Source organism: Vipera ursinii (genome assembly GCF_947247035.1).
Source record: "Vipera ursinii genome assembly, chromosome: 3".
Taxonomy (NCBI): Eukaryota; Metazoa; Chordata; class Lepidosauria; order Squamata; family Viperidae; genus Vipera; species Vipera ursinii.
The window spans coordinates 23,099,621-23,124,266 of record NC_139516.1 but is presented as its reverse complement, the minus strand read 5'-3'; the positions used below and the strand labels follow the sequence as shown (position 1 = coordinate 23,124,266).

Below are 24,646 nucleotides of genomic sequence, written 5' to 3'. Positions count from 1 at the left end.
AATTCAGTTTTAAAATAATATGAGCGTTCTGGGATTTGCACAAGTATATGTAGCAAGTTTTTATGTACGCAGTATAAAAATTAAACTCTTAAGAACTTGCCTTGTTTTCAAAAGCCTGGGTCCAACATTCAGTTAGGTTTTTTTGAAAAAACAGGTTGTTTAATGTAGCTTCTGTTAATTATCCATTTGGCAGGTGAACATCCCAGGAAGCAGTCTTGGTGTATTGCTTCCTTTTGTGCTTTCTTTGTTCTCTGATTCAAGAGTTACTATGTACTTCAAATACATTATGACACACCCATCCTAGATGAGTCACAATGACATCAAACAGGCAACTAAGAAATGTGTCAGTTAAACAGTTTGAGCAAATGAACATCAACTGAGTGGAGCAGGGAGGGAGTTGTGTCCAAGTGAGCCCTTTTCTGGCAGGTTTCTTCTTTTGTGCCAGTTTTAAGGGTTATAAACAATACTTTTAACTTTTACTGTTTAAAAAAATAACTTTGTAAACTTAAATACTTCAAATGTTTTCAGGAGTTCTTGCGTATGCAGGTAGTCCTTCGGTTATTATGGTATTGAGACTAGGATGGCCATCGCTAAGTGATGTGGTCGTAAAGCACAACGTCACTTAACTGCATTTCTTAGGGATGGTAAACTTGGTTGCCATAGTAACCGTAAGAAGCATTGGTGGTTAAGTGGGAAGAGGCGGCAGTTCCAGGCTAGGATTGTGGGGGAACTCTGGGGAGTCTCAGAGGTCCTTGGAGGGCCAGTATAGGATGCATGTGAATTGAAGGAGGCCAGGGGAAGAGTCTGGGAGGGGTTGGTGGAAGCTGGACATGGGCAGAGGGGTGCTGAAGGGAGGAGAAACGTGGGAGCAACTTACTAGATTGATTTGCGACTTTCCCTGCTGGCTTCCCCATTGATGTTTCCTATAGGAAGCCGGCAGGGAAGGTTGCCAGTGGTCCGCAGCTCCCTACAACATCAGAATCACAGCCAAGCACCTGAGCGCCAGGAATCACTATCATTAACTGTGAGGATGCTGTGATATTTCAAATTTCGTCCTACATCTGTTTTTTCAGCACCACCATAAATTTGAACGGTTGCTGAATTAATGGATATAAGTTGAGGATTACCTGTGTTCTATATTAAATAGTGGACATCTGATTGGTCTCTAGACATTGACTTCTGCCACGTATCTTTGATCAGTTGAGGCTTCTGCCACGTATCTTTGATCAGTTGAGGCTTCTGCCACGTATCTTTGATCAGTTGAGGCTTCTGCCACGTATCTTTGATCAGTTGCATAATAGTTTAGTAAGAAAAGACGGAGACTAGATTATCTGTCTCCTGCAGCCTTTACTAACAGGACAGTACCATATCAGTCAATTTTGGAATATTTTGGCCAATAAACTACAAGTGTAACCAAAGGCCAGTTGTACCCCATGCATACTTATGCTATTCTATGCAAACAAGGATTTTTAATCTAAAGATTACCTTAGAGGATAATATACTATCACCCACATTTTGTCAACTAGGAGATATATGCCATATACAGGTACATACACAATACTCTAGATACTGGTTTGGATATAAATATGGTTAACTCTCAGATAGGAAGCATTCACTTGGTATGCTTTATGTATGTGTTTATGCATGTGTATACTGTACGTGTAATAAATTTAGAAACCTCCATCTCAGTCTAAGAAATCTCATTCATTTAAAACTGAAATAATTTAACACTACAACATTCTGTTCAAAATCAATCTCTCTCCCTCTCTCCTTCCCTCTGTGTGTGTGTGTTTGTGTGTGTGTGTGAGAGAGAGAGAGAGAGTGAGAGGCTGAGACTGCAGCACATACACACCACTTTGTATGTGGCCTGTCCTGGGCTCCCAAGGCTTCCCTCAACCCCGAGGCATCCCTGTGCTCTTTATCAGGGACTCCAGTCATTTAACAACATTCAAGATCACTTAACAACTGCAGCTGGGATTGTGGTCATTGAGTGAAGTGGTCATGTGACATTTTGCCTAATGACTATTTCGCTCCACAACCAAGATTTTGGTTTCAGTTGTTGAGGACTACCTGTAAAAATTACTGAGGCACTAATCTACAGTTAGTCAAATTTATTTTTACATTAGATGCCTGGAATTTCATCCCAGTTCATTTTTCTATTTATCTGCAAAGGGGAGAGAGTGCAGTGGATTGTTCTCTAACAATGTTGGAGAATGAGGAAAATCTCCAGGCAGCTTTCAAAAAGTTAAGGTTTGATTCAGAACGGTAAGTTACAGTGTAATTAATCAGTAAGACCTGAGTATCTTTGCAGTATAAAATATAAAAGACGGATCAGATCTGTCACCTGTTACCTTGATCCTGAGAAGTGAAATATATATGATCTTGTTCTCTATATCTGCTACTCAAAGCTATACCATTTCTGTTATGCTTCCAAGTATAATACCCTTTTTGTAGGTTTAAAACACTTAAGTAAATTCTGATCTATGCTTTCCTTAAAGGTATAAAATACTTTATGTAGTGGCTTTTTCATATGAATATTCATCCACCCTCTAACTCGGTGTTCATCAAAATGGGGCTCTTTTCTTTTTCCTTGTCTTTGAGAAACTGCCTACTTCCTGTGCTGTTGGTCCAGCCAGTTCACTCCAAGACACCTGGCATGCCTTAGGTTCCTTCAGTTAACCAGTTCTATCTATCAGGAGGCTTGAAAGATGCCTTTTCTATGTCTTGAATCCCCCTCCCGGGTGGCTAACCTCCTGATGGCATTCCAGAGGCCTTAAGACTTGGCTGTTCTCCCAGGCTTTGGGCTAAGGTAGTTGGAACCGAATATAATATAATTACATTACATTATATGTTTGTTTTTGTTGTCTAGATCTGCCATTTATAACAGGCTTTTTATGGTATATTTGTAAACAATATTTTTATGTGGTGAGCTAGAGTCTGTTGGAGTCAGGTGGAATAAAATGAATACATACATAAAAATAAATAAAGTGAACAGTGGTGTCATTACATTGTTTGTGCCTGGCTTCTCTGGTCTTCTCCCTAAAACAGCTATTTTATTGTTTTTCCCCCCACAATCCTTTTTATAAAATGCCAAATAAGCCCCCAAGGTGAGGGACACCTGTTTCTTCATCCATTACCTTTTTTTTCTTTTCATAAGTAGATAGTGCAAATTGGGAAGCTAAGAAGGAAATACTCAGTAATATTACTAGGTCACTTTTAAATGCAGTGTAACACTGCTGTTATGTGAGTTGCAGTATCTCCCTGTATATTTTCAGGTGTAATTCAAAGTGCTGGCTTTAAAGTGTTTTGTGGTCTGGAGCCAGTTACTGGTAGGACTGTTTATCCCATCAGATCTAACAGGGTGGGTGCTCTAATATGTGGACTCATGTCTTCTTTTCGGCTGTGGCTACCCTATGAAACAGCCTCCCCCCCATCCCCGAAATATGAAAGGTTTCAACCCACTTAGCCTTCTGGAAGTCTGAAGATCGTGACTTTCCCCAGCTGCTGGGCCAGGATGTTAGATGAGTCCAATATATGTACAGTTTGTTTTCTTGGTTATTGTATTATAATTATTTTAATTCTGTTGGGGATTTTTGCATGATTTATAAATGTTTTATTATGTTTACTACTAGTTTAATATTAGTACAAGTTGATTGAGCCATGGTGGTACAATGGTTAGAATGCAGTATTGCGGACTAATTCAATGCCAGGGGTTCAGTTTTCACTGGCTTAAGGTTGACTCACCTTCCATCCTTCTGAGGTTGGTAAAATGAGGACTCAGAGTGTTGGGGGCGATATGCTTAGAGAGAGCTGTAAAGCACTTTGAAGCAGTATATAAGACTAAGTGCTATTGCTATTGTTGTTAACTTTCCAAAGCTCGTATGTATGAAAGGCAGTATATATATTTTCTAAAATAAATGTCTTTACAAAATAGGCAACTAATCCCTAATATCATTTTTCCAGTATGCTATTGATACAAAGAGCAATTGTGAGAAAGCTGGTCGTAAATATTGTCTCTATGCAATCACAATTATATTTTGAATTATGCAAAGCAAATTGATTGAAGTGAGATTATACATTCTAAACTTATTTTGACATATTTTTTTCATGCTTCAGATCCACTGCTTCTCTCCCTGTGAGTGAGGAGGCATCTCCACAAACATTTGTAAAAAGTACAGATGAATCCAAAGTGAAGATGACATTAGGATCTAAAGAAAGTTGGCACTGGTAAGAGGAACTGATTCTAATACTTAGGATGAAGAAATGCCAAAATGTTTTGTTAAATATACTGGCCCACGAAACTTCTTAGAATGATCAACTGGGGAAAAAACATAAATGAAGGTGATGAAAGATGTGATAGTTTGATTTAGTAGCATTACTGTGTTTTTATGAATGTTGCAATTGAGTTATATTCAGTTGCTCTGCATGGCTTAACAGTTTGTCAGTTCTTTGCTTTCCAGATGTGCCAAAAGGAAGAGAAATTGCTGTAAATAGAATCTTTTACAAAATTGAATCGTATTTTCTTATGTCAAACTACTACTTTGGATGCATCGGGAAGAAAGCTATAGGACCGTGTCATGAATTCAAATCCTAGAAATGGAAGGTTAGGGCCAGATATTTCTATACAAGTTATTTAACTAGGTTTGTTATAATTCAAGTTTATTTCCAGATATATAATTTAAAAAGTTGGATATACTCAAAATTATCCAGATTTGATTCGTATTAAACTCAGTGCAATAATATCTTGACCCTAGTCAATAATGTCTTGAGCCTGGTGTTCATGGAGAAAATGTGGCTGCTAAGGATCGACACTGGTTTGATGGCACATAATGAAACTGGTGTGCATATCCTCTTCAAAGTAAACCAGAGTACTTTACAATAAAAATAACAGCAATGAAAATTAAGCAACCAATTAAATAGCAATTTAAATTAGAAAAAGCAATAGCTGTTCAAGTAAAAAGAGGTGATGGAGGATACTCTACATTGTAGCCAGAGGATCTTTTAGTTGACATCTAGGAAATATTGCCGCTGGATAGTCTTTCATAGTATGGACAGTTTTTCATCCATGTGTTGAATTTAGACTATAAGTTGTCTATAAATGAATGTTCTAGTTTTTCTATGATAGAAAAACTTTATGAGATATTAGGATTAAATGGTATGGCATTGGGATAATGCCACCCAGCTTCTATTTTTTCATTAATTTTAACACAGTTGCTCCTAAAAGAGCCCAGAGCAGTGCCTCCAAATCAGTAAAATGTTATGGTAATCGGCATTTATAAAGGCATATCCTATGTGATCTGAATCCCTTACTTTTGTGGAGACATTTTTTAGAAATCAAGTATAGTTCCAGATTGTATAAATATCAGTCAGTGAAGAGATGCAAATCTGGTATATTTATAGTGTATGTTTTTCACCTTCCTCATGACTTTGTTCATGTTTCTTGTTTCAAGAGGATTTTCTGTATTATTACCATTTAGATAGTGGTTCTCTCAAAAGATAAACACATTACATTCCTAGCTTTCTTAAAAATTCTACCTATATTTTTATGCTAAAATTATTTTAAACTAAGCACATATTTTAGACCTTGTGAAAAATATTTTAAGCACTATAAAGATAATCCAAATGTTTTGTGCATTTTTACACTAATGGGTATTTTTGACTAGGCAGTATGGAAGCATTGCAGTGTGATTATTAAAATGAATTATTTTCAGTTTTTATACTGTTTTTGTTATATAAAACAGCTAATCATCTGATGTCGTAGTAATTGTTCAATATTTTATTCTTGTCAGTTGCAAGAAAAAATATTTCTCTCCAATATCTGAGAATATAACACCTTTAAAAAAATAATAATATATTTTTCCCTGTGGATTGCAGAGAGAGTCATAGAATGTGCCCTGAAGTAATTTGAGATCCTTTTATAGATTGGGCCACTTCTGGAATTTGAAATAGGTTATAAAAGGCCTTTCTGAGCTCTTTAGAAGGACTTTCAAGGTTGGAATTTTGATGACACATTTTGCGCACCTGTAAATGGCTAGGTATCTTTTGTGCAAAGTGAATTACTTATCTCTTTCCGTTTTCATCCTCCAGGTGTTTGAGAAAACCTTTGAGAGGAACAATTCGAACCCAACGTCACCGGCGATCAAAGTCTCCAGTACTCCATCCTCCTAAATTCATCCATTGCCCTAAACAAATGCCTTCCTGTAGCCAATCCATGCACGAGAACCTAACAGATGCTTTTCAAAGCAACAAAGATTTGGATGTGCCAAAGAAATTTTCTGAAAATGAACTGGGCAGTCATCCTCTAGAATTTGACAAGAAGGAATCAGATGTCAAAGATTCTGAGGCATCCATGATTGGAATACCGAAGAATATTTCTGAAAATATTGGTAGTGTTCTTCCCACAGAAATTCTAAAGGTCTCAGATCTTTCTGATTTCCAGGTTGTGTCTGAACAAAATAATTATTGTGCATGTGTAAAGAACGAATGCCAGTGTAAGCAATGGCAAAACCTGAATGTGTACATGTTTTCTGACATACAGAACTCCCTCCAGTGTGTATCTGAAAGGGCAGCACATGTGCAAGACAATTCACAGCTCACATCAAGAATTTCCTCCAGTTCTCTCAAATCTTGCTCTGAACAAGCCAGAGTTCATGTAGATGATGTGACTATTGAAGACCTTTCAGGTTATATGGAATACTTCCTGCATATCCCTAAGGAAATGTCGCACATGGCGGAAATGATGTATACCTGACCCTAGCCAACAAAGGGCTTTGATATCTGCCCTGAATCATGCTCCATCTCAGAAGCAGCTTGCTCTTTGTGCTTGTAATAAAACCACTTTGCATTTCAGGCAGACTTCTCCTTTTTAATAGATCAGCAACTGAAATAAATTCTAAATCAGAGGATAGCAAATAGCAAGCCCAGGAAATTACACCATTTTTGTAGGCTATAGTCAAAATTGGTAGTTTGGATTAGCTGGCTAATATTTTTACAGACAGTGAATTGTAAAATAATCTAGAGCGAATTCAAGCACTTTCCACATCTGACGCTAAGTACTGCCTATTGTTTATGTTCTATTGACTCTGTGTGTGTGTGTGTGTGTGTGTGTGTGTATACACATACACATTTTGTGTGTACAAGCACACATTTTAAATTATAAAAAGCATAGCTATTTCAATTTGACCTTTGTGATTAATGCACAAGTCTTTTCCCGAAATCTGTTGAATTGAATACATTATCTGTAACTGTAGGAGTCAGTAATGTTTCCATCTCTATTCCTTTCAATACAACTTAAAATAACATGTTTTTAAAGGGAATTCTTCCAAAGCATCAATATTTGGATTTTGTGGTTAATGAATAATGGATAGATATTAATATTCAATCACATATGTGGCCATTAGATGTCAGCTTTGCTCCATATCAAAGTAGCACATTTTTTACTAGATTTCATACTTATGCAGAGACTATTCTGTTCAATCTACTTGCAATTTATATCTCAAATACAGCTCTAAAGTCATTTTCTACACTTATTTCTGTGACAATGTGCTAGGGACAATATGTTTTAAGCTATATGGATTCTGTGTGAAAGAAGCCAGTCTGTTTTGGCAAACTTAACTACTTTTAAGGCAAAGTCATATGCATGGAGTCTTGGTTTACTTGTTAACCTACTTCAAATCACAAATATGTCTATAACTTAAAACCAGAAATTCATTAAAGGTGAAAGAATCCAGTTCTCCCTTGATATAAACATCCTAGTGGAAGCCAACCTTAAAAGCTTTAAAATTTTAAAAGTTTGTAAAACTTTTCCATTAAAAAAAGCTTTATGTCACATAAGTACAAGTAGTCCTCGATTTATTATCGCAATCGAGTCCAAAATTTGTGTTGCTGAGATGTTTGTTAAGTGAGTTTTGCCTCCATTTTACGACCTTTCTTGCCACATTTGTTAAGTCAATCACAGCAGTTGTTAAATTAGTAGCACGGTTGTTAAGTGAATCTGGCTTCCTCATTGACTTTGCTTGTCAGAAGTTCACAAATGATGGTCACATGCAACTGGCAGTTGCCAGGAATCCGAATTTTGATCATGTGACCAAGGGGGCACTGCAACTCTCATAAATATGAACCAATTTCCAAGCGTACAAATTTTGACCACATGGCCATGGGGATGCAATCGGCATGTGAAAAAGTTACGTCACTTTTTCCAGTGCTGTTGTAATTTCAAACAGTCACTAAATGAACAGTTGTAAGTTGAGAACTACCTGTAACCTATCCAATTTCTTACATCTAATGTGGCAATGGCTAATGTTTACATGGTGTTTTCTCATAATTCAGTTTAGTGCTGTCCAGCTGTTATGGGAATAAAAACCACAGAATGTACAGTCAGAATACTAGCTAAAGATTCAAGGACTTGTAAATCATGGGGAAGGCAGCCATTACTTTGTTCTGAGGTCTCTTGTTTTCTGGCCCAGAACACACTATGTTTTATACTGCTAAGCAAGGATCTAATACAGGGGGTCTTCAAACTTGGCCCTTTTATGACTTGTAGACTTCAGCTCCCAGAGTTCCTCAGCCAGCGTGCATGGCAGAGGAATTCTGGGAGTTGAAGTCCACAAGTCGTAAAAGGGCCAGGTTTGAAGACCCCTGATAGCTCCCGAGGAAGATGCTGCGCTTGAGATAAGCATTTGTTTGCAACTGCCCTGAGTCAGTCAAGGTTTATTGCTTCTCTGTTATATGAACATTATTGAGCTGCTTTTCTGTGCAGCTTCAACACTCTAGTTAGGGTTGTAAAAAAAACAATTGCAACTCATAGACAATAGGTGACTTGGAGGTGCTTGAAATGATTTTCTTTCACAACCCAGACAAACATCAGATTTGTGGATGGCAGTTCATTGCAAATATAGTATATGAAGTGCTTTGAGCATTTTCTGTATTGTGTATTTTGAACTGTGCAAGCAATTACAGTTTTGAAACTAATGAATTCTTGGCATTAACTGTTGAAGTGGCTGTATAACGTGTCAGAAGTAACATCTCCACTTTTTCCTCTGCTCTTGTATAAGACCACCTGTTTCCTGTACATTCTCAGGAAATAAGCGTGATTTCAGCTTGCATAATACAGAGGGAGTTCTCTGGGTTGAGTATTTTAGAATTTGGTTTTAGCCGCTGAAAAATGATTTGCTTTTTTAAGTGAAGAAATAAATCTTTTGGTTATTAAAGTAAGGTTGCCAGTTTTCTTTAACAAATTTTCTACTAAAACTTTGTAACAGAAATAGAAGTTTCTCATTTGGATTTTGCAATTATAAAGATATGCTTGCTAGTGAAGGTTTATGAGGTTAGCTTTACAATAAAAACTCAGAAATATAACTAACAAAGGGCAAATATGGCAAATACATATTGGTGCTTAATAATGAAACCCTCAATATAAATCAGGCTTGTCAAATTTGCGACGTCATGTGAGGTCGCACGACATATTGGGACTTTTCCCCCATTGTGGGCAATGTGGTGGGCGTGGTTTTGGCATGATGGATCTGAACCGCAGGCCGGCAGTTTGACATGCCTGATATAAATTGATCCAATATCAGCTTTAGCCAACTTTCCACTTGAAATATTTCCAAGTGAAGGCTGAAATTGCTCTATATTCCAAATTGGCAATATGTGTCATGTGTAAAATACTAAACTTAGAGGAAGACAATTATGAATTAAAAATAGTGAGTTTGTTTGGGAACTCAGACTTGCTTCTCCCATATATGATATTGGACATATTATTGTCCTTTAGCATTACACATTTGTCTTACTGTGAAATACTGTATTTTTAGACTGGCTGTATCCACTAGAAATTTTCTAACATTCATTTTCTGATTACAATTTTAATGCTTTTAAAATTCAGATGTGCCCTCTGTTCCAAAAAGTTTGGTATTCTTGTCATAATTGTTTTTTTTAAACTTTCTGAAGAATTATGTTTTTTACAATTTTGTTGTTTGTAATTGTTTTGACTTTTTAAAGAATTACAATTGGAGTATTTTTGTACTTTATTTCACCTACAGTTGTGTAAATTAAGTTTAATTCCCCTTATTCAAATGGGAAAACCATGTATTTTTACTGAACAAAATCTTTGTTGAGGAGAAAAATGATTGCTACTCAAATCTTTCTGGTGGATTGTTCACACAACTAGGTCATTTCTAGACCCAATGTATTAGGCAGTCTCATAAACCAGTTATTTAAGATCAGAAAAAAGCCCATTTTAACCCCAAAGTAAAAAGTCTGAATTGTCATTATCATCTCTTGATCATAATGTGTTGTGTTATGTGAACTCAGATTCAGTCACTTTGTAGTTGCTGTTGTGTTATGTGAACTCAGATTCAGTCACTTTGTAGTTGCTGTGTTTACATCAATGTTTCTCAAGCTGGAGAACTTCTAAGGACTTCAGTTGCCTGGGGGAAATTTGGGAGTTGAAGCCCACACATCTTAAAAGTGTCCAAGACTGAAAAAAAAACTGCTCTTTGTAGTCACTCTTCAAGGAAATGTGCAGCAACTCTTTTGCAAGATGGATTGGACCAGGAGAAATTGGCCCAAAGTCACCTCTGAGCCTTATCATTAAGAAAAGTTAAAACAAATCAACCAGTGGAAGAAACCTCCCTCCAGAAGCAGTGAAGGCTCCAACTCTGGAAGTTTTTAAGAAGAGACCGGACAGCCATTTGTCCGAAATGATATAGGGTTTCCTGCCTGAGCAGGGGGTTGGACTAGATGACCTCCGAGGTCCCTTCCAACTTTATTATTAAAAGCATTAGGTTTCTCCCCCCCCCCCCCAATCCCAGCTCAACACTTGAATACTGATTAAGCATGCTTGTGATTGCAGCTGTAGGCAGAGAAAGAAATCTTCCATAAGAGCAGGGGTCTTCAAACTTGGCCCTTTTATGACTTGTGGACTTCAACTCCCAGAATTCCTCAGCCAGCAAAGCTGGCTGAGGAATTCTGGGAGTTGAAGTCCACAAGTCATAAAAGGGCCAAGTTTGAAGACCCCTGCATAAGAGCAAGGAGCCTAAGCGTCTTTTTCTGAGTACTTCGGAGTAACCAACCCTTTTTAAAAGCTGACGCCCGCCCGGCGAATTAGCCACGTAGAGTTGCTACAGCGAGCAGAATCTGCGGCCGAGGGCAAAGGGCTGGCTGTGGCTTTTCAAAGCCATTGGCCGATTTATACACCTGGCCGGGCTCCTGGCAGCACAGAGAAGGTCAGCGGAGAAGAAGCACGCCTTGTGGCGGCGGCGGCGGCGCTCGCAAAGGGAAACCGACTTCCTCCAGTGGCCAAACCGAAGGCTTGTCGTAAGGGCCAGCGGGGGAGAGAGAGCGAGTACACGCAGGGGTCTTCAAACTTGGCCCTTTTATGGCTCGTGGACTTCAACTCCCAGAATTCCTCAGCCAGACACGCTGGCTGAGGAATTCTGGGAGTTGAAGTCCACAAGCCATAAAAGGGCCAAGTTTGAAGACCCCTGGAGTACATAGTCCCAATTTCCCCAGAGGAGGGGGAGGGGAATGAAGAAAGCTTGTGTCCGAACGACTCTACCGTCGACCGAATCTTCTGAAGAGAAGCCCGTTGCCTTCCCGGCCCGTCAAAATACGCTCAGCCGAATTCACAAAAGCCGGATTCGCCGGTCGAGCCCCTTCCAGTCCTGCCTCCTGACCTCTCGGCTCATGGCTCCGTTCATGCCCTCCTTGTCCCCCCCCCCCACCCTCGTGCTTAGGAGAAGCTGCTTCTAGCGCAGCCCCTACTGAAAAGTTCGGCGCAAACAGCCGGGCAAAACCCGCGACCCCCGCCTCCACCTCCCCTCCCACGCCCCCTCCTCCGCTCCGTCGTTCCCAGAGCTTCCCAGGCTGCTATTTTTAAAGTACACACTTGCTTCCTCGGTCCCTCTCCTCCTCCTCCTCCTCCTCGAGGATTATTAATTTTTATTCCGGCCCCGAAGGGGTGGTTCCTCTCTCTCCTCCGTAAAAGGGTCCTAGAAAGGGGGCTGGGCTCGGGGGGTCTATTTTAGGAGCAGCTCTAGGGAGCCGATGGCCTTGTTAGGGCAGCTTTGACCTTTTCCTTGGCAGAGGAGGAGGAGGCGGCGAAAAATAGGAAGAGACTCTGGAGGAGAGTCGGAGCCGTGGATAGCCTGCCTGCCTTACGGGATAGTGCAAGCGCTGGCATCGGCCGGGCCCGGGACCTCGGGCATAGGAACTAAGGGAAAGAGGAAAAGCAACGAGGAAGCCAGCAGTCGGGATAGGTACAGTCCGGGAAGAAGATTAAAGAGAGAGCGCTCCTGCAGATCTGCACTAAATGGATCGTGGGGGGGATTTTTGAGGAGACTGCAAGGATGATATAAAGCCAATACAACTATTGTAGTGGAGGGGGAAAAAGTTACAACTCTTGCCCGGGGGTCTGATCAAGGATGTAAAGGCTAGAACTGTACAGCTGAGGGGGAACTTCAATCCTATTCTTTCCAAGACCAGGGAGTAGTTTGTATCTCTAATCAACATCTCCATGCCTTCTTGGGTCATGGTTCCGTAGAACCAAGCAGGGCTACTTTCTGAGTTCCCTGGCCTGATCCTGGCCTCCGTCAACAGGGACTTCTATCCCACAGCAATTTCCCGTTCTTGAGCTCTTGGGAAATGGTTCAGCTGAACTGGCTATGCAGCAGTTGAATCAGGCTATCATACTTCCATTAATGGAGCCATAATCTGGCTAAATAGGCAAGAGAGAAGAAGAGAAGAGGGAGGAAAAGAGGAGCAAAAGAGAAGAGAGGCTGTCTGACTTTGGTTGTGTATCATGAGTGGTGGAAGGTTTGACTTTGATGATGGAGGAGCCTACTGCGGGGGCTGGGAAGGTGGCAAAGCCCACGGGCATGGCATCTGTACTGGCCCCAAGGGTCAGGGTGAATACTCTGGCTCTTGGAACTATGGATTTGAAGTGGTGGGGGTATACACGTGGCCCAGTGGCAATACCTATGAGGGTTACTGGTCTCAAGGAAAGCGCCATGGCTTAGGGATTGAAACCAAAGGACGATGGCTTTACAAAGGTGAATGGACCCATGGTTTCAAGGGAAGATATGGCATAAGACAGAATGTCAGCAACGGAGCAAAGTACGAAGGTACCTGGAATAACGGGCTGCAAGATGGATATGGCACAGAGACTTATGCTGATGGAGGTAAGACTGGCTAAGATGTGATTGGCTGCCAGTTCCTCCCCAGATGGGGGCATGGACAATGTGCTATATGGGCTAAGAGTCCTAAAGCTGCAGTCTTGAGGGGAAATAATTCAGTTCTGATTCCTGAAAAGAGGTGATGTGAAAAGGCCTTGGAGTAGAATGTAATATTTAATCTCTCCAGATGTGTCTTATTTATGAAATTGCAGCTGTACATAGTTTTCCCTCTGTATATAAATTTATATATATATATATATATATATATATATATATATATATATATATATATATACACACACACACACACACATATATGTGTGTGTGTGTGTGTGTGTGTGTTATACATGTCCCACACACAGATACTTGGCTTTCCCATCACCATTTCTGAATTAATCTGTGTATCTGCATCTTACCTACATCTTATGGCTTAATTATATTTGTTGTCAACTGCCCAATTACAATTTGACTCCCGATACAATTCCATCACTGATTACCCTTCTTTGCAGTGCAAGATGTGTCAGCTCGAAGCTCATTGGATAAGCATTCATTTCATAGTATGGTTCATTCTTTGCCGATTGGTTGAGCATCCACCATACAGTTCAAAAGGTATCTAGAAGTAGGTACCAGCTCTTATCCAGCAGACGTGATGAAAAAGGAGATGCTTGCCACAGAATCAGAAATCTTGAGAACAACTTAATAGAACCCAATGTATCAAGTATGTTTCTGTGTATGATCACTGGTCCAACACAATCTTTGATGTGCCAAGATGTGACTTGTTTGTAATATTGTATCAACCCAATATTGTGATTAAACAATTTGTGACTAGAAATCATACCATTACATAAATGGCTCATTAGGAAATCTCAGATATTTGCACTTCTTTTCTGGAAAATTCATGGCAAACTTCAAGCAGTTAGATATATTGCATAGTCTGGTCATGATTCTTGGTAAGGAAGAAGATAGTTTAATAATGATATTTTCCAGCTGTTTTAAACTAAACAACACTGTGTTTACACATTTATTTGCTTCTGTATATAGTCTGACATGGATTATGAACAGTCCAACTGAATAGTTTTTTGTGTGTGTTTAACAAAATAATGAGTGCTTAATTCCATCCAACAAATAATTATGTGGTTGAGAGTTGATGTGCAAAACCCAAACCCAAAACCAGACAAGCAATGAGAAAGAGTGAGGCACTGCTTGGATAAATGTACAGCCATTAGAAATAACTGAAAAAAATGTTCACCAGCAAGTGTCAAAATGTATTGGTGGTACATTTTTGCCATGTAAGTTTATCTGAGACTCTAGGCCTGTTTGACGTACGACTCACTGGGGTGAGTAGCTTATGCTTTCTTTCCATTGAAAACAAGAGAAATAGATTTCTAAGTGAAAGATGAAAAACCTTTGTTCTTATTTGAACAAAATATTCAAATGATAGTTGTAATAGCTAGGAATAGATAAAGTAATCTTATACATACTCATCTATATGAAATTCAGTAAGTGCTACTGAATTTCATGAGACTGAATTACAGTACCGTATATGGAATACATGTAGGATTTCATTATTAATGAATGAAAAAAACTTGAGACATTTCTTATTACTGACATGCACAATAGCTGTCTAGTATTAAATTATACCAATACCTCTTAACTCACATTGAACATTTTCAAGGCATGGGTTATTTGTGATGAAGATTGCATTAGTAAGTTACCGTATGTTCCTACTGTGCCACTCAGAAATCAGAAGATGAATTTACCTGCACAGCTGCTTCCTATCTGTAAGATATTCCAGGTTGTCATTAGCAAGAACAAAAAAATTTATATGCTACATGCTTTAGAAAAAAAATGTCTAAATTTGATGATGAATGTGCTTGTCTTCACACCTGAGTGCTTCAGTTGCATATACTGTCATGAAGTTATTTTATATTCTACAGCTACAAATCTTTTATTTTTCTGTTCCTTTCCAAGGAGAATCTGAAGGGAAAAATTCTTATTTTTAATTCATAATTTGTCATGAAATAAACTAATAGATCACCTTTGGAAAAAAGTATCAATTTATGAATGTTAGCCCATTGTACACTTACAATTCTAGTTGCACAAATGTTAATATCCTTATTTTAGATAAGGCAGTTTCCACAATGGCTGGGTTTATACTCAACCATTAACAAATCAACCCTAGGTCCACACAGAATTTGAATTAGCCCAAGGAAACTACCTTACAGTTTAGTATGATCACGTTTGTTTGGATTTGGCTTAGCTTATTCTGTAGAAAAAGACTGCTGTGGTTTATTCAATAAATCATAATGAACAGAAACATGCCCTAGTGCAATTTGTAAACCCAGCCAAAGACTGTTGCCTCAAGTAGTATTAAAATATGGTATGGATTCAGCAGAAATATTTTATAGGAGCTCTTTATTAGTTCTGTTAGTAAGACAATAGATGAAAAAAGCTTTAGCATGAAGTGTCTGTCATAGTTTAGCATCCCCCAACCTCAGATGCTGAAACAGGATTAGGAGTGATAAGAGCTACAGTCCAATAGTATAAAGTGGACTATAGAATCTCCATTCAAATTCAGATACTACATGCATAAGAGTATCCCCACTTTGACACTCTTTCACAAGGCCCTGAAGACCTGGCTTTGCCAATGGGCCTGGGGACACCTGAGTGGGATGCTACCAAATGGCTTACCTGATAGTTATGTGCAGGGGAGTGGAGCTTATTGCTTCTCAGTTATTTTTATATTGAGTTTTTTTTATCTTTGTAAACCACTTGGAATCACTGAACATCAGTTGGACAGCCATATACATTTTTGTTCCCCTCTATGGGGGGCCTGCATATATAATAATAGAATTAAAGATTGGAAGGGACTTCAGAGAACATCCAGTCCAACCTCCTGCTTAGTGCAGAGAAATCTCTTATTTTTGCTCTGATCGATGTGCATCCAACCTCTTTAAACACATCCAGCAAAGAAAGTGTCACTTTCTAAGTCAATCTGTTGCATTGTAAATAGCTCTTACCATTAGGATTTTTTTTCCTGATGTCTGTCCAAAATCTGTTTGTTTGTAACTTAAGCCCACTATTTGTTGATTTGTTTTCTTGAAACACCTTTGAACAATTCTGTGCTATGACAGCAGCAATTTGGATACTTGGAGAGTTACCAAGTCTTCCCACAGTTTTCTCTTAAACGTATCCCAAATCTCTCCATGTTTCTTGTATTTTTTTTCCTCCTTCCAGGCTCCTTTATCCTCTTAGTTGCTGTCACTGATCTGTTTCTGTTGGTTAAAAACTTTCAATCAAACATGAAACCAGTACTGGATTCTATGTTGATCTTACCAATACAGACCAGAGAAGAACTACATTTCACTTGATCTGAACACTGTGTTTCTTTTGATGAAGTCTATGACTGAATTTGCTTTTTTTTTAAAAAAAAAAAGTTGCATCATTCTGATGGCTCATATTCAAGTTGTGATCTATCAAGATCACCTCATCTCCCAATCTCTCCAAAGATATATGCTTCCTTTGAAAGTTAGTTTACATCCATCTCTAGAAAAGAGGATATTACAATAACTGGTCATGAACTGGTCAGAGTTTTTCCACCCAATACAAAACCTAATGGCATCTAATAGGTCATGTAATCCTCCAAAATGTGGTTTAGTCCAGACTATTGTCTATTGACACAATTTCTGAAATACCATCATATCTGGAATGCACTGAGGAAAGCTGAATTAAACACTTCTCCACTCTTGAATAGTTTGCAAAACTACGTATACCTCTTTGTGCCTGCACGTGCTCATGTGTCTGCATACAAACACACATACAAACATACTTACATGCAGAAAGAGAGGCAGAAAAAAAGTGAGCGAGAGAAAAATGTATTAATGTATAATGTATCAATTATAATTCAGAAATACAGTCTGGAATACAATCTTTGAAGTTACTATTTAAGTCATATTTGGTGGGAGAAGATAAGAAGTATTGTTTTCTATGCTTCAGAAGCTTTCTTCCTTTCTTACACTCTATAGTAATATTAAATTCACCTTTATAATACTCTACATAACTATTCTGCAGAGTTGCTTCCTAATTCAATTTCCTTTTTAAAAGAATCCTGACCTTTCAATACAGTATTTCCATTTTTTAATTGACCAAATGCATTAATTATTTGTACCTAACTTCCTTGCCCTGTTCTCATGATTTTTTTTGTACATTAACCTTTTTACAAGAATTATAGCATTCATTAGCAATTTAGCTTAAATGTTAAATTTACATATACTTAAGAGAAAGGGAAAATATTATAAAGATATTTTATATGAAGTGTCTTCTGGGTCTTAAGATATGACAGCATAATAGAAGGCAGTGAAAATTAATAAGGAAGAAATTGATCAAGTCAATAATCTTGTCTATAAGGTGCTCACTTGTTTACACCCTATTGTAATTCATTCCAGAGTCTTGTCTATTGTATTTTGTGTATTTTTTTTCCAGACTCTTCCTTGTCTTTTTAGTGGGTTTTTTTGTAGATATTTAAAGATTATTGTCCTTTGTTGATATGATAAACCTCATTGGTGAGCTATGGGGATCAGAGTCCATAAAAATTCTTCATTTGTTCTTGGCCCTTTGCCTATGAGAATGCAAATCCTTGGGGGAACTCCTGTCTTTTTACTGGGAATAAATATTTGTATTTCTTTAGCATATTTCATTCCAGGATACCCAAGCTGAATGAAGAGTAGGGGAGGGTGGATTACTAATTTTGGAATGGAATTTGAAACAGTGTGTGAGGGATAGAAGAAAGTTTCAGGGGTGAAGGATTAGTGTTGTTTGTTGCTGAGGTAACCATGTCAACAAAAGGTGGACAATGAAGCAAGATAGAATCTCCGAAGTGAGGAAAATTAATGTTTGGTGCTAACTGGGGGGAAAGGGACCAACCTTTTTCTGTGAAAAGTTCAAATTCGCTATGGAAAAGAAGGGGTTTTTTTTTTACATATAAATAGTTTTCAACTGAGAATTCATATAACAAAAGCACGGAGTACTGTCATCCAGAACAATTGTTAGAGACAGACAGACAGAATAGGACAGACAGAAATGCTAGCCACCTTGCCTTAGTCAGATATGTAAAACGTTTGCAAAATATTGAGATGAAATTTAGTTGTTCTGCCCTACCCCTCAATAACTATTTAAAAGATGTTTCATACTTCTACAAGTTTTGCAGATTCTCTAAACCAGGTATTTCTTATATAGAAATTGAATGATTTTGCTTACTGTATATAGGACTAAACTCTTAGAGCTTATCTGTACTGCCAGGTTGTCCTATCACTATAATAGAAAAGCAACTGTTTCTGGAGGGCAAAAATGGATGATTTTGTCCATTAATTAATCCCCCATTCACCTTCAAATTAATTTCAGAGCGTGTTTCTCTGCTCCACTTCCAAAATACTCTTTTTCATATTTTGAGCCAGAGCACTTCACTTGGTGGGATTCAGCTATTTATTGACTGGTTTGCAGAAGAGTGGATTTTTCAGCTGAGCTAATACTTCCATTTCTGTATCTCCTTTTTCCTGTGTTCCTGAAATAATAAAGTGGTTACAATCTTTAACTTAAGATAAAATCGCTGATTTAAAGCCAGCAGAATATTTTTAATTCTATGTTTTTGAGCAGCTAATTTTCCCCTGAACGTATTTTTTAAGTCCAAGAGAAAACTAGCTACACAATAAAAGTAAAATAATAATGTAAAATAAAAACAATAATGTTAAATAAGTTTTGAACTAGTAACCTTCTCTCTACTAAACTGAAATCTTAACCAATACCATATTTTCAGCAATGCTAGTAAAAGGAGGTACAGAAACTATTAAATTGGAATTATATGTAAAGAAGGTAATTTTAAAGCTGTTTTTTGACTATATGTATTGATATTTTGTTTCTATTATTTCAATGTAATGTATGTATCTCTGTCTATATAAAACCATGCTGACATACATACATACAGACACACACGCACACACCCAAGCACCCCCCCACACACACACAAACACACACACTTTAAATATAAATATGTTTAAGTTTGGTCACCACGATGTAAAAAAGATGCTGAGACTCTAGAAAGAGTACAGAGAAGAGCAACAAAGATGATCAGGGGACTGGAGGCTAAAACATATAGGGAACGGTTGTTGGATTTGGGTATGTGTAGTTTAATGAAGAGAAGGATTAGGGGTGACATGATAGCAGTCTTCCAATATCTCAGGGGTTGCCACAAAGAAGAGGGAGTCAAGCTATTCTCCAAAGCACCCGAAGGCAAGACAAGAAGAAGCAGATGGAAACTAATCAAGGAGAGATGCAACCTAGAACTAAGGAGAAACTTCCTGACAGTTAGAACAATTAACCAGTGGAACAACCTGCCTCCAGAAGTGGTGAATGCTCCAACACTGGAAGTTTTTAAGAAGAGACTGGACAGCCATTTGTCTGAAATGGTGTAGGGTTTCCTGCCTGAACAGGGGGTTGGACTAGATTTATTTATTTATTTTTATTTTATTAAATTTATATACCGCCCTATTCCCAGAGGACTCAGGGCGGTGTACAGGGAGGATTAAAACAAACATACAAAAATTAAAATCAGATTAAGACAATTAATTAAATGAAGTCCCCGAAATTTAAAACTAAAACCCAATAAAAATTAAAACCCCTCAGCCTGGGCCAGACAGCTCAAAGAGCCAAGTTTTTAGGTCCCTGCGGAATGAGCGAAGGTCGGGGGCAGTCCTAAGTTCCATGGGGAGTTGGTTCCATAGGGCCAGCGCGCCCACAGAGAACACTCTTCCCCTGGGAATAACCCGCCGGCATTCCTTAACCGGCGGTATCCTAAGAAGGCCCTCCCTGTGGGAGCGCACGGGACGAAGGGAGCTTGATGTTGGCAGCAGGTGTTCCCTCAGATAACCCGGACCCAAGCCATTTAGGGCTTTATAGGTCATCACCAGCACCTTGAATCTCACCCAAAGGGCAACCGGAAGCCAATGCAGCTCGCAGAGTAGAGCTGTTACATGGGAGTATCGGGAAGCCCCCATCACAACTCGCGCGGCTGCATTCTGCACCAGTTGAAGCCTCCGAGTGGTCCTCAAGGGCAGCCCCATGTAGAGAGTGTTGCAATAGTCTAAACGGGAGGTCACGAGCGCATGAGTGACTGTGCGTAGGGCATCTCGGTCCAGATAGGGTCGCGACTGGCGCACCAGGCGAACCTGGGCAAAAGCCCCCCCCCAAGGTCTCTTCCAACATTATTATTATTATTATTATTATTATTATTATTATTATTATTATTATTATCATCATCATCATCATCATCATCATCATCATCATCATCAAATAAAACCTTCCCATATGTGATCATTTTCCTGGAAGAGAAGGACCAGCAGTGAGGGAATTGTCTAATGCAGTATTTCTCAACTTTAGCAGCTTTAAAATGAGTGAAATTAACTCCCAGAAGAATGTCTGGGTTGGGAATCCTGGGAGTTGAAGTCCATTCATCTAAAAATTATTCAGGTTGAGAAGCACTGGTCTAATGGAAGGACACTGTTACTCATATTCTGGCCTGAAAATCTTGCAACCTGTGTCTAAAGTGTTTTAATTCAGACAGGCTTAGGTAAAGCATAGACTAGGAATAATTTAAAGGTCTTGAGGGAGTCCATTTGTTCTAAATGAAGAACTGGATTTATTCTAAGGGCTAGATCCAGCACCACTTAGCCAAGTAAACCAAATTATGTCAGGAGAAGGGTTTATGTGAAGGATTCCATTCCATTATTGAATGCCTGTCCCTTATGTCTTCTTATCTGTACAGTACAAAACAAAGATCTATATTCCTAGTTCAGCTTTTCTTATAATACTTTTGTTCATTTGGTGTAATGTCAGAGGCACTGGCACTTATGCAAATGCCTTGCCTAGACAGAGGCATGGGGAAAAAAGAAACAGTAGCACTCTTCATCTTACTCCAAATGTTCCTTGGAAATGCTATAGAGTGTGCCAAAATTGGTGAGTAGTTCCCCCAGAAGTGTAAAATCCATACTGCAATCTGGGTGACAGTGCGTTGAGCCACCTGCTTGAACAGTGACTCTTGGAACTGCACAAACTGAGAAGGTTGTCCTCCATGGTCCCCATCTCCCCATGCTTCCTCCATGTCTTCTTTTCACTAATATTTATTTAAATTGTGGTATTTACTGCCCCAAGATGTGGTGGTGGATTAGACCATTATCTGCGGTGAGTAAATAGAAAATTCATGTTCAGAGGCAACACTATATTTATGAATATTAATTTTGGGTAGCATGTAATGCACACTGTTCTAATGTTCTACTTGTGGACTTCCTAAAAGCTCTAATTGGCCATAAGTAAACAACGCAGAGAAACAATAAGTAGGAGCTAGCACTCTTTGTGACATCAGAAACGAACTTTAGAATTTATTTATTTGTATCCCACTTTATTCCCATGTGATAAAAATTAGTAATATTCATTATTTTAATTCAGAAGGCAAACTAATCAATGAAACTTTTCTCTTTTCTTCCATGTAATATTGGAAATGAAGAGCAAGTAATATTGTGTGTATGCCGTAAAATATTTTATTTTGATACGATTTACTTTCCAAAAGTTCCTACTTCATGGTGATTTCTCTTGTTCTGGGCTTTAGAAACAAATTATCTAAATTGAATACAACTCTATTTCAGTCCTAGCGTACAAGCTTGAATAAATTTACACGCGTGAAGAGAAATTGCCAATACACTCCCCATGATCTATATTTGCCATGTTGGATAGTAAATCAATTTATTTATTTATATTTATTTTATTGGATTTATATACCACCCTTTCCCGAAGGACTCAGGGCGGTTTACAGGGTACTAAAACAGTGATACAAAAATTAAAAAACAAAAAGAATTAAATTTAATCCCTGAGAATAAAAACCCCAATTAAAACTAAGAACTCTCAGCCTGGGCCGGGGAGCTCAAAGAGCCAGGTCTTCAGGTCCCGGCGAAATGAACGAAGGTTGGGGGCAGTCCTAAGTTCCACGGGCAGCTGGTTCCAGAGGGCAGGCGCACCCACAGAGAAGGCCCTCCCCCTGGGTGTTACCCACCGGAAATCTTTAACCGGCGGCACCCTGAGAAGGCCCTCCCTGTGAGAGCGCACTGGACGAAGGGAGGTTGATGCCGGCAGCAGGTGTTCCCTCAGATATCCCGGACCCAAGCCAATTTAAGTTGGAGTATTGTTTAATACTGAAGATTTAGTTAGATAATTTCATTGTTTACTAGGAAATCAAACTGTTTATGCTTATATTCTTAAAAAAACAGCAAAAGGATTAGAACAATCACCACCTATTTACTAAATTTGTAAATTTGCCCTGATGAGTGATGTGCTTTTTATGTGTGCCTTCAATTCACCCTCAGCAGAAGCAGCATACCAATGCTGGCTTTAATCTCAGAGGGGATGGAAAAATTGTATTTGCTGACTGGGAAGAAAGTGCAGCTCTCTTCTTGTTATCTTGCAATAAGGAACCATTTATATGAGAAGATGGAGAAGAGGCTGTGGCTGCCTGAGTATATATGCTTTCATATGCATTTCAGAGAAATGTGATGTATTTGATTTAGTTCTTACTTTTGATTCCAGGTACCTATCAAGGCCAGTTCACCAATGGCATGCGCCATGGCTATGGAGTCCGTCAAAGTGTCCCATACGGTATTGCAGCTGTGGTCCGCAACCCTCTAAGGACCTCCCTTACGTCCCTACGGAGTGAGCACAGCAATGGCACACTGCTACAACATGATTTGCCATCAGCAAACCAGGAACATGTTCCCATGTCACCTACCATAACTCGAGGTGGCTTTGCTCTCAGCTTGTATGCAGATGCTGATGCTGGCAAATTAAAGAAGGGGGGACTCTTCAGGCGGAGCTCCTTGTTCGGGAAACTCAAGAAATCTGACTCCAAGACCTCTTTGTCCAGCCAAAGGAGTCGACTCAGTTTCCTTAAGAGTGAGAGTGGGATGAGCTCTACAGGGAGTGATGCTGCCTCCACTGCCAGCCTAGGAGAAGGAGTGGAAGGAGAGGACTTCCCACCTTTTGATGCTGATATTGATGCCACCACCACAGAATCCTACATGGGAGAGTGGAAGAATGACAAGCGTTCAGGGTTTGGCATAAGTGAACGATCAAGTGGCCTGAAGTATGAGGGCGAATGGCTGGATAACGTGCGGCATGGATATGGTTGTACCACGTTGCCTGATGGGAAGAAGGAAGAAGGAAAATACCGCATGAATGTATTGATCAAAGGCATGAAGAAACGGGTGATACCTCTAAAAAGTGCAAAGATAAGACAGAAAGTGGACCGGAATATCGAAGGTGCTCAGAGAGCAGCAACCATCGCCAGACAGAAATCTGAGATTGCAGCTTCTAGGTAAGGATCATGAACTTGGAATTTTTGGTGGCTGTAAAAGTAGAAACGCCACCCAATTCTATTTGCAGTTGTTGATCAAAACTAAAATACTCATTAAACTGAATTTCCATTTGTAGTGGCTTCAACTTAGAGATCTGCAGGAAATATAACTTTTCCAGAAATTAAATATCTGCATCTAGGAAAGGAAAGAAAGCATTTTGCATCCAGGGTGTTTAAATATGTCTCTCATAAATAGTGATAGAGAAATTTGGAAAGATAATAGACAGAAAATCTGTATGTCTTGTATTATAACTCAGCTTCATGCCATGGTTGCCTACATCCAGGTCAAGATGTATTTTATATAACAGGTGAAGGGCTTTTGGAGAAAACAAACCAACATTTCAAATTTAGCTTTCTGCCAAGGCAAATCTTGACTCTTTATTATCCCTCCTTACTAGCAGCATTTTTTCCAATGTTTTAAACAAAGATCTTAGTAGAGTATTGTTTCAAATAAAATTTTGAACTAAAAAGAGGTATGCAGTTTTAATCTTCATGGCATCAGTTTATATCATGGCAATTTTAGCATATGTAGAATTCAGCTTCTAGATTTCCCAGCCAGCATGGACAGATCTGGATGGAGAGAAATCACCTTTGTTTTAATTCTAGCAAGACTGAGTGGCTATGGTTGTTACAGGCCTCCTGATCTGGGGATTTTCCTATTTTGAATCATGGGTGGGGTTATAGTTCCCCTCTCAAGATTGGCACACAATCTGGGGTCATCTTGAATTCACAGCTCCTACTCAAAGAGTAAGTGGCAGCTGTGGCCAATAAGCCCTTTGCATAGCTTCATTATGTGCACCAGTTGCATTCCTTCCTGGAACTGGAGATTTGCAGGTGCAATTCATAGTATTGGCTACCATCTACAAAGCCAAACATGGCTAGGGCCAGTTTATCTGAGTGATGGCCTACCTTACATAACATCTGTTCATCCAGTAAGAGCTGGTGGAGTTGGTTTATCACTTAATTAAAAAATGCCATCTATTAGGATCCAGGAAACATGCCTTCTCTGTCACAATGCCTATCTTTT

General features: G+C 39.0%; 2 protein-coding genes across 3 annotated transcripts in view; both read left to right on the top strand.

Moving 5' to 3' along the window:
• Positions 1-2,203: 2,203 nt before the first annotated feature.
• On the top strand, positions 2,204-6,787 carry OSER1 (oxidative stress responsive serine rich 1; the record flags this gene model as incomplete). The annotated part of the gene is made up of 3 exons (XM_083357972.1): positions 2,204-2,265; positions 4,117-4,227; positions 6,088-6,787. The coding sequence occupies 3 exons, from the start codon at positions 2,204-2,206 to the stop codon at positions 6,749-6,751; spliced, it is 837 nt and encodes a 278-aa protein (XP_083214098.1). The 3' UTR covers positions 6,752-6,787.
• Positions 6,788-12,123: 5,336 nt separating this feature from the next.
• Positions 12,124-24,646, top strand: part of JPH2 (junctophilin 2) — a 71,095-nt gene continuing 58,572 nt past the window's right edge. For both annotated transcript variants that reach the window (XM_083358810.1, XM_083358811.1), the window contains exons 1-2: positions 12,124-13,175; positions 22,797-23,580. In XM_083358810.1, the coding sequence (XP_083214936.1) occupies positions 12,797-13,175; positions 22,797-23,580 (1,163 nt within the window). In that variant the 5' untranslated portion in view covers positions 12,124-12,796. The remainder of the gene's footprint in view (positions 13,176-22,796; positions 23,581-24,646) is intronic.